The sequence below is a fragment of the Propithecus coquereli genome, unplaced genomic scaffold (genome assembly GCF_000956105.1).
Source record: "Propithecus coquereli isolate 6110/MARCELLA unplaced genomic scaffold, Pcoq_1.0 Scaffold14, whole genome shotgun sequence".
NCBI classification, from domain to species: domain Eukaryota; kingdom Metazoa; phylum Chordata; class Mammalia; order Primates; family Indriidae; genus Propithecus; species Propithecus coquereli.
Window position 1 is genome coordinate 16323639 of NW_012138302.1, and position 11181 is coordinate 16334819.

The window sequence follows — 11181 nt, forward strand, 5'->3', positions numbered from 1 at the left end:
GTTGTTTTCCCAGTTTGCTTTTGTCAAATAATGTTGGGAAAAAATCACCAGTTAACAGGGCCCTATATATTTTTGTTAACATTCAGATATCTTTATCTTGATCTTAGCTGTAGGATTTCTTCTGTAATACTTCTGTGTTTTAGTTAGTGCTCCACAGTCATATATGCTACTAACTCCCTGAAGATGTTTTTGTTCCATTGGTACTTAGATGAAGGTCTAGTAAGTGTAAAATCATGTTCTGTGTGCATTGAGAGCCAGCATATTGTATGAATATATTTAAATCCAAAGACTACTTTTTCTCCATTGCTTATTGATGTGAAGATTTCACCTCTTCATGTGCTGTACTTTCTTTTTTAGCATGATACCAGTAGTCCTTTGCTAATCAGTGGAACCTCTGCAGCTGAACTCCCCTGGGCAGTAAAAGTAAGTAAACTTTTTAAAAACATCTTTATTTCAGAATATTAGGGAGTACAAGTGTTCTTGTTACATGGATGAATTGTATAATGCTGAAGTCAGGGCTTTTCCTGTGCCCGTCACCAAAATAGTGTACATTGTACCTGATAGGTAAGGTTTTATCCTTCACTATACTCCCACCCTCCCTCCTTCTTAGTTTCCAGTGTCTTTTACACCTGCAATCCCCAACCCACAGGCTGGAGGCTGCTACTGATCCATGGCCTGTTAGGAACTGGGCCACACAGCAGGGGGTCAGCGGTGGGCGAGCAAGTGAAGCTTCATCTGTATTTACAGCCATTCTCCATCACTTGCATGCCCACATAAGCTCTGCCTCCTATCAGATAAGCTGTAGCATTAGATTCTCATAGGAGAGTGAACCCTACTGTAAACTGTGCATATGAGGGATCTAGGTTGCACATGCTCTCCTTAAGAAAATCTAATGCCTGATGATCTTAGGTAGAGTTGAGGTGGTGATGCTAGTGCTGAGGAGTGGCTGCAAATATAAATTATCATTAGTAGAGAAGTTTCACTGCCCAATAAATGTAATATGTTTGAATCATCCTGAAACCATCCCCTCACTCCCCCACTGGGTTTGTGGAAAAATTGTCTTCCATGAAACCAGTCCCTGGTGCCAAAAAGATTGGGGACCTCTGCTTTATACCACTTTATGACCATGTATACCCATCCTTTAGCTCCCACTAATGAGTGAGAACATGTGGTGTTTGTTTTTCCATTCCTGAGATACTTCACTTAGGATAATGTTCTTCAGTTCCATCCAAGTTGCTGCAAATGACATTATTTCTTTCCTTTTTATGGCTGAGTAGTACTCCATGGTGTGTGTGTGTGTGTGTGTGTGTGTGTGTGTGTGTGCGCGCGCACGCACGCGCGTGTATGTATATACATATATCACCTTTTCTTTATCGACTCATCAACTGGTGGTACTTAGGTTGATTCCACGTCTTTACAATTGTGAATTGTGAATTGTGCTGCGGTAAACATTTGGGTACAGGTGTCTTTTTTATATAATGACTTACTTTCCTTTGGGTGGGTACCCAGTAATGGGATTGCTGGATCCAACAGTATATCTACTTTTAGTTTTTTGAGGAATCTCCATACTGTTTTCCATAGAGGTTGTACTAATTTACAGTCCCATCAACGGTGTATAAACATTCCTTTTTTATTGCATCCTCACCAACATCTATTGTTTTTTTATTTTTTTAATAATGGCCATTCTGATAGGGGTAAGGTACTATTTCATTGTGATTTTAGTTTGCATTTCCCTGATGATTAGTGATGTTGAACATTTTTTCATGTTTCTGTTGGCCATTTGTATATCTTCTTTTGAAAAAACTCTGTTCATGTCTTTTGACCACTTTTTAATGGGGTTGTTTGGTTTTTTTCTTGGTGATTTGTTTGAATTCTTTGTAGATTCTGGATATCAGCCCTTTGTCAGATGTATAGTTTGAAAATATTTTCTCCCATTCTGTAGGTTGTCTATTTACTCTTGTTGATTATTTCCTTTGGTTTGCAGAAACTTTTTAATTTGTCTCATTTATTTATTTTTGTTGTTGCTGTTTAAGTAAACTTTTTAACTATTCTCTCCTTACCCTTGCTTTGCTTTCTACTCACATACATCCTCTCCCTCTACCTCTAAAATGCATTGCAATCTGCATTGGACTTGCATATGTATGTTCAAGGACAATAGGGAAGTACTGGTGCTAGAAATCTTTGAGGGATCTTTCAGCTCTGTCAGTCATTTTGTGATAATTATTAATAGTATTGGTCTGATCCTTATTTCTGTTATAGGGTTAAAAATGGTGATGTCATAATCCTTTATTAACTAAAATATTTGAACAGGTAATTTACCCCACTGGTATTATTTCTTTCTTTTTTTTTTTTTTTTTATTTCAGCATATTATGGGGGTACAGATGTTTAGGTTACGTATGTTGCCGTTGCCCTCCCCCCCCCCCAAGTCCGAGTTTCAAATATGTCCATCCTTCGGGTGGTGCGCATTGCACTCTTTGTGTATTATTTCTTATTTGAAAATTCTAGTTAACTAAGTATTCTCTTTATGGCTTAAAACAAAGAATTCTTTTTCAAAAATGGGTATTTTTTGTAGCATAGTTTTTCAGAGGCAAACTATTGGCTATAGATATCTTACCAGATTTTTTAAACTTGTAATTTTAAAACAGTATTAGAATATAGCAGATCAAATGATCTTTGATAAATGTGTACCGTTTTTTTTTTTAAACCATTTTGATTTTTATGTCTGTGTGTGCTGTGGCCTGTTTATTAATTTTATAAAGTATAGGAATTTGGCCTTGACTGGGCAAATGAACGATAGTTTTCCAAATTAGACAAGTAACTTTCAAGATTTTTAGGAGAATACCATGTTATTTATAAGAAAAAGGAATCTTGCTTTGGGAAAAATGGAGGAATCTTGATGTTTATTCCTTATAGCAGCAGTCCCCAACCTTTTTGGCACCAGGGATGGGTTTCATGGAAGACAGTTTTTCCACAGAAGGGGGCGATGGGCAGGGATGGAAGCAGCGCTCAGCCAGGTGATTTGAACAATGGGGAGGGGAGCGGCTGTTAATATAGATGAAGCTTGCCCCTTGCTCACCTCCTGCTGTGTGGGGCCACCCCTCCCTCCTCCTAGGTTTCATGGAAGACAATTTTTCCAACGGGGGTGGGGTGGAGTGGGTGTGTGGTGGTTTGCAGGCTGAGGTTGGAGACCATAGCCTTATAGCAATGAATTTATTTTAAAAAATTTATTTGTGTGAATTTGAAGTATACCTAACACATAAACTTTCTATGTTTAGAAAGTCATAGAATGTCACTGACAAGCTGTATGATAAAAGTTACTTTCTTGCCCTTGGTCTGTTTAAGTGAGAGGAATGGACTAGTTGCTTTTCAAAGCCCTTCTGTCTTTCTGAAATCTTTTGATTCTAACCTAGGAATAGAAAAACAAAGATGGTGTTCCAGCCAAAAAAGGAATGGGGAGCACTGGATTCTTGAGTAGAGTCACTTTGAAATTATTATTTGGTATAATATAAATATTTTTTCTTGCATATCCTTCCAACAAATACTATATTTTGATGAAAGTGAAAATGTTTTTTAAATGATAATTGAAAAAAATACGTAGTCTGTTCTTTGAGGACTTGATTTTTACAACTGCAATTAAATCCTTTTCACCATTTTTTAACTTATGATTTTTTTTTTTTATATTGTAGTCTGAAGACAAGGCCAAATATGATGCAATTTTTGATAGTTTAAGCCCAGTGAATGGATTTCTGTCCGGTGGCAAAGTGAAACCAGTGTTACTCAACTCTAAGTTACCTGTGGATATCCTTGGAAGAGTAAGATATTATTAAATTCTAAATGTAATTTTTATTTTAATTTTATATCTACCAGGAGCCCTTATAGCTGCATTCTTAAAAAATACACAGATCTTAATTTTAACACATCAACTGCCACGTGAGTTGTGTTTAACTCACGCTAGTTTTGAGGCTGGGGCCTTGTGAAGCATATGTAACTCACACGTCTCTTTACCTTGGGAGTTGGCAACTTGCCCTGCCATGCTGTAACATAAATGTTACCCGATGGGTGACCCCCTGGGCAAAACCCTGCAATTGGTTCCTGAAAATCTTACTTGTTGATGTTCTTATTGTTGCAATTAATATTGACAATTTAATTACATATAACTCACACAGAAAACAATAAAGAATAACAAATTTTTCATTAAATTACAAAGGATTGTTTTGTTTTTGAAGTTTTTATACTATTTTCATAATAAAACACTGTGGCCCCAAGAAAGAAAAATTTTTTTTCCAGTGTGACAGTGAATGTGTTAAAGTTGTATCACAAATTTTTTTTTTCTTTTTCTTTGAGACAGGATCTCACTCTATTGCTCAGGCCAGAGTGCAGTGAGGCAATTATAGCTCACTGCAACCTTGGACACCTGGGTTCGAGTGATCCTCCTGCCTCAGCCTCCTAAGTAGCTGGGGCTACAGGCCCGTACCGCTATGCATGGCTAATTTTTTTATTTTTTGTAGAGACGGGGTCTGGCTATGTTGCTCAGGCTGGGCTCGAACTCCTGACATCAAGTGATCCTCCCACCTCAACCTCCCAAAGTGCTAGGATTATAGGCATGAGCCACTGCACTCAGCCATGTTACAGAATTTTTTGTGTTCTGACTTCATATATGAAATTATTGCCAATTTATTTGTGTATTTGCTTATTCCCTATAAAATATGAGTGGTTGAAATTAGTTTTATATATAAACCCCTTAAGTAGGTCCTTTTTTTCTTTGTGCTGATCTTCCAATTGCTTAATTTCCAGAGACCATTAGTATTTTACATCTGCCACCCACTCCATGGCTGTATCATGATGTCTTATTGTAAGGAATAGTTTCATCTCTGAAATCATATATTCTACGCTCTAACTTGAACTTCGTGCCTATCTAGATCTCTTTCCTAGATACTTGCAAGGCTTTAATTCTTTGCCTTCACTAAGACTTTTAAATTTCAGAGTTCTTTACTTTTCCTCCTTTTTTTTTTGTTTTTGTTTTTGGAGACAGAGTCTCACTCGTTGCCTTGGCTAGAATGCAGTGGTGTCATCATGGTTCACTGCTGCAGCCTCGAACTCCTGGGCTCAATCGACCCTCCTGCCTCAGCCTCCCAAGTAGCAGGGGCTACAGGTGTTACCATCATGGCTGGCTAATTTTTTCTATTTTTAGTAGAGACGGTGGGTTCAGGCTGGTCTTCAACTCCTAAACTCAAGTGATCTTCCCACCTCAGCCTTCCAGAGTGCTAAGATTATAGGCATGAGCCACCGAGCCTGGCTTCCTCTTTTTATTTTTTTTTTTCCTTCAATTATTTCATTGTGGTAAATACACATAACATGAAATATACCATCATAACTAATTTTAAATTTTCCAGTACATAGTATTAAGTACATTCACATTGTGATGCAATCATCACTACCATTCATCTACACAACTCTTTTCATCTTATAAAACTAAAACACTTTCCCCTATCTTTTGGTCCACAGTTCCATATCCTTATCCTTAGCTCCTTTTGTCCTGTTATTCTGCCATCTCTCCTGAATGTTGGAAATCCAGCTTTGCATGAAGCTAATTGTCTGCCTTCTTTGTAGTTGCCTGTGGACTACTGAGAAAGTCTAATAAGATTGATGTTACCGTAAATTCATCATCACCAACTTTAGCTGGGTTCCTCTCTATTGCCAGCCACTCTTGTGCTATTTCCATAGTGATTTCTCTCTACCTCTCTTCTTATTTCAGACCATATCTCCTCTCTTTAAACCCCTTGCCCTTTCTTTAATTCCCTGCTTAAGTAGATTACATAGGGTCAAATCCTTGGCTGTTCTATTTCTGAGTTTTGTGACCTTGGGCAGATCATTAGAAAACTATGTTGTCTCAGTTTCCTAATCCTTAAAATGGGAATAGTTCCCAGTTTATAGGGTTGTTGGGATTAAATGTGATAATGTATATAAGGTGCTACTACAGTGCTTGTTACATACTCTTTGGATGCTAGCTGCCATGATGATGATGATGATGATGATGATGATGATGACGACAACCACGATACCACCAGGACTAGCACTACTATTATTGGATCAGTGTTATGTAGATTTTAGGTGCTCAATAAATGTTGATTTTTTTAGTATTGTTCCTACGAATTATTTCTCCACTGTGTGGTCAGTATGAAATTTCTAAACTATAAATATAATCTTGTCATTTTATTACTTAAGACTAACCTTTTAGCAACTTCTCATTGCATTTAGAATAAAGTCTAAACTTCTTTCAAGACATTTAATGACCAAGTACTTGCTCATCTCCACTCTTAACTCTCACCAGTACACTTTCTTTCCCTGCTCCCAAGTAGCACATGAAATGAAAAGAACATTAATCTTTCTCAATTATTCTCTTTTTAAGGTTTGGGAATTGAGTGACATTGACCATGATGGAATGCTTGACAGAGATGAGTTTGCAGTTGTAAGTAACCTAATGCTCTTAAAATCATTAACATCTTAATGATTTTCTTGTGTGAAAATTTTCTCATGTAGTTTATCCTTAGAGGAAGACTATATTTCTATGAGATTGTTGATATGTACCTTTTTACCTAGAATTTATAGGCAGGCAATAAATATTTCCTAAACTAATGGATAACAGAAAATGTGTATTTTGCCATCTTCATTTTATTTGAATTTCAGGTACATAGGAATATATGCTTTGGATAATATACTATAAAGGTGCTGAGCAATATTATCTTTTGTATCGTAACTTGACCAGGTATCTCAGTACCTGCTTCTGTTACCAAACAATTTTGCTTCAAGTGTACCCCCTAATTTACACATTTATTTCATTAAAAGGAAACATGAATAGCACTCTAGTTTTATTTCATTTATGAAGTCAGAAAACTTTTGACATGTTATCTGAAGGCATGTTATCTTAGTAATTGGATAGTTAATTCCAAATAGGATTGTATTCATCTCTTTCTTAAATGTTAGATAAAACTCTGTTGTGAATTTATCAATGGTAAATCTCTAATTTTCCCTTCATTCACTTATTTGGAAATTAGTCTGTTTAAATTTTACATGTCTTCTTATTTTGCTAAGGAATTGTCTATTTCTTTTACCTTAAAACTTGTTGCTACAAATTTGCATTATTCTCTTAATCTCTCCTGGTTTTGTGGTTGTGCTCTTTTCTCATTCTAAATCTTAAGTATTTTTTTTTCTGTCTCTTTTTTTGTTTAATGTGATTATGTCTGGTTTATTGATGTTTTAAAAGAACCGTCTTTTGGATTTATTTATCCTTTCTATTATATTTTGACTTTTTATTTCATCTTTTTCAGCTTTTATCTTAATTCCCTCTTTGTAGTTTATTTTTGTTTACTTTACAAAGAATACTAAATATCTTTACTTCTCATCGTCTTTATACTGAAATCATTTAAAGGAAATTTTTCCCCCTGCATACAGGCAACTGACTTTTTTTTTAAATAGAAGAAACCTTCATTAAAAGGATAATTTAAGAATAATAAACACAATTTGTGGGGAAGTACTACTTTAAATTTCATTTTAAATAGTAAATACCCCTGTATCTTCTCCTAGATTTACTAATTGTTAACTATTTTGCCACATTTGCTTTCTCCCCGTATGCATTCTTCAGAAATTTTTTTCAACTTTAAATTCTAGTTTGTACGATTTTAAATACTGCCTCTCCTGTTCCCTTTTTGTTTGAATTACCTGATATTTCTTATGTTTATTGTGTATCTCTCTTGAAAATGGTACATTGCTGTTTTTAATGTTTTGCCTAATGTGTTTCTGTCTAAAATAATGATCTACATATTGATTTTGTTTTCCTTACTGTATCTATTTATGTTACATTATTATTTTCTGTTTTTTTCTGTTCCTTATTGTTGCTGATTGTCAAGTTGTAATTTATTCATTTGTCTCCCCTTGTTAATGTGAAAATTCTCTTTTAATTCCGTTAGTTTCATTAATAGTAAATTCAAGTTGAGCATCCCTAATCTGAAAATCCAAAATCCTAAATGCTCCAAAATCTGAAATTTTTTGCATGCCAACATAATGCCACAAGTGGAAAATTCTACACCTGACTCATGTGATGGATCACAGTCAAAACCTGTTTCATGCACAAAATTATTAAAAAGTTTATATAAAATTAACTTTATGCCATGTGTATAAGTTGTATATGAGATATAAATGAACTTTGCATTTAGACTTAGATCCCATCTACAAGATATCTCATTGTGTATATGTAAATATTCCAGAATCCAAAAATATCTGAAATCCAAAACACTTCTAGTCCCAGGCATATTGGATAAGGGATTTTCACTCTGGACACTTTTCCCTGTACTCATACTTATTTCTTCTGTATTACTTCTTTTCTTTCCCTCTTACCTTCCAACACCAGAAGATTTTAGAATATTTTTTTGTGATGCAAATTCTAGATTTTGCTCAGTTAATTTAGTTCTTTTGAGTCTAGAATTTTCCTTGCAATTTTTTCAACATTAGTAGTTGTATTAGTATTCTTCTCATTAGAATTTGCCTGATGTATCTTTTACTTTCCTTTTACTTTCATGAGTGGAGCACCTATGACTCAAATTAAGTGGACAGGTTGTATCATCAAAACCTTTTCTGGGTCTGGTGAAGAAGGTTGGACTCAGTCACCAGAATGGAGCACGGCTGCCTACCCCACACCCTTTAAAAAAAAAAAAAAAAACTTTTTACATATCTGCTGTTCTATTGGGTTGTAAAAATGAGGGGTTTTTTTTTGGTTTTTGTTTAATTTTTTAGAGACAGAGTCTTGCTCTTGCTCAGGTTGGTCTTGAACTCCTGAGCTCAAGCAGTCCTCCTGCCTTGGCCTTCCAGAGTGCTAGGTGTGAGCCATCTCGACCGGCCGAGATCTTTTTACCTTTGTATTTTTGGTGCTTAGCACAATACAGTGCCTGCTGGCCAGCAATTTCTTAGTATACATTTGGTTGAACTAAATTGATAAAGATAACTTGTACTACTTGGAAAATGCAAAAAGCACCTGATAATTTTCATCCCAGATTGTAACTTTAAGAAATTATAACAAGCAGTTCAACTGCTTGAATAAACCAATGAGCAAGTGAAACTCCTAAGGAAACTCTTAAAAAAAAGACTGGTTCTCAAACTGTGGTCTCCTGTCAGCAATATCAACATCACCTGAGAACCTATTAGAAATGCAAATTTTTGAGCCTTGCCCCAGACTGAACCTGTGTTATAAAAGCCCTCCAGGTGATTCTGATGGCCATTAAAATTTGAGAACTACAGTCCAAAAGCATGGACAATGAACAAATATCAGAAAAAGTGAGCAGCTATTGTTAGCTGACTACAAGAGTAAAGTTAAATTCTCTCTTTCCCTAATTCAGGTTTATTTTTGATGCTTTCACTTTGTTTTCTTTCTTTCTTTTAGAGTCAGGGTGTTATTCTGTTGCCCAAGTGCAATCATAGCTCACTGCAGCCTCCAACTCCTGGGCTCAAGCTGTCCTTCCTCCTCAGCCTCCAAAAGTGCTGGGATTATAGGCGTGTGCCACCACACCTGGCTTGATGCTTTTACTTTGAAATCATCAAAAAGACATTCTAAATGTTTCTTTGTTAAGTGTCTGTCTCTATCTGTATAAATGCATTTCCTAGTACATTTCAGTTTGACAACTAGTTAATAGCCATATTTTTTTGTTATTGTTGAGAATGGCCCATCATTTGATTTAGTTGCCATTTTTGTTTCAGTGGCAGACTTGAATAGGATAAAGTACAATGTAATCAGAAAACAAACAAAATCACAGTTTAGCAGTATTAAAAGTATTCTGTTCACTTTTTCTGTTTTATTTGGTGGAAAAATTTTTGGCTTCAGTTTTGTCAGGGAAGCTATTTTCAAGGCAACATGGAATTAATAATTGTATTTTTTTTCTTTTCTTTTTTGTTCAAATGAAGAGCCATGGCAAAATAATTGTATTTTTTTAACTTTCAAAAAAATGTGTTGTCTATTGATAGCAGATGGCTAACATTGCTCCTTTGCTTCTAGTGTCCACTTTCCAGGAAATGATTCCCATCTGCGTTAAGAGGAGTACTGACTATTACTGTGCATGCTAGTTACTTCTCTTAGCTTGGTGCCAATCTAATATTACAGTACATATATTTTGAATTTTCTTGAAAGTATTTGCTAGCCAGATTGTTTTCTTTCTAGAGTTTCAAGCTTTTGGAGATAGAAAGTTTATATGTTTCTAAAACTGAAACTGAATTCTTCCAAGTTGGCTAGCAGATGGGGAGAGGAGAATTCTTGGTTTGGGTCAAGTGGTAAAGTGTGGTTCCTAGACAAATATCATCAGCATCACCTGGGAACTTGTTAGAATGCAAATTCTCAGGCCCAACTCAGCCTTACTGATTCCAGAATTTTGGGTGCAGGGCCCAGAAATCTGTGCTATATCAAGCTGTCCAAATAATTCTGATGCCCAGCAAAATTTGGGTCCTAGTAAGTTAATGCTTAATTTTATTGGTTGTAAAGGAAAACATGGTATTGTAAAATTACATGTGTGCTGCTAATAAAGCTGGTTAAATCTGGAAAAAGCAAGAGCTTTGTAGCCAGATCTTGGTTTGAACTTTGTCACTTCTTTAAAATATCGTATTGGGCAAGTTACTTAGCATCTCAGCCTCAGTTTCTTCAGTTGTAAAATGACATTAGTAATCATAGAAATCATTGATCAGTCTTGTAATATTGTGTGTTCAATAAATATTGACTTGAAATCCCCACAAAAACGTATAATTAAAAACAAATTTCCTTTTGGATAGAATTAGGATTTGCAGTGGAAGAAGAAATTAAGAAGAAATGTAAACTTTCTTCTGATTGCTCTTGGAATCTTTTTAGAGATTACTTTGAGTAATTTCTTATGCTTAAAGATAGCCATGAAAACTGTTGATCTTCTGAAAGTCTTGAAGGTGCCTTGAATCCTTTAAATGGGGAGGATACTGTCTTTACAAAAAACAGAAAAATTAGCCAGGAGTAGTGGTGGTGCGCACCTGCAGTCCCAGCTACTTGGGAGGCTGAGGCAGGAGGATCGCTTGAGCCCAGGAGTTTGAGGTTGCAGTGGTGCCACTACACTCTAGCCGGGTGACAGAGTGAGACTCTGTCTTAAAAAAAAAAAAAAAAAATTTTTAACATATCT

The 11181-nt window shown here is 35.6% G+C and overlaps 1 protein-coding gene across 1 annotated transcript in view; it reads left to right on the forward strand.

The window, feature by feature from the left end:
• The window catches only part of EPS15 (epidermal growth factor receptor pathway substrate 15), a 225135-nt gene that overhangs the window by 79983 nt on the left and 133971 nt on the right, over positions 1-11181 (forward strand). Inside the window, exons 6-8 of the mRNA XM_012639346.1 lie at positions 358-423; positions 3688-3813; positions 6411-6470. Coding sequence (XP_012494800.1) covers positions 358-423; positions 3688-3813; positions 6411-6470 — 252 coding nt within the window. The remainder of the gene's footprint in view (positions 1-357; positions 424-3687; positions 3814-6410; positions 6471-11181) is intronic.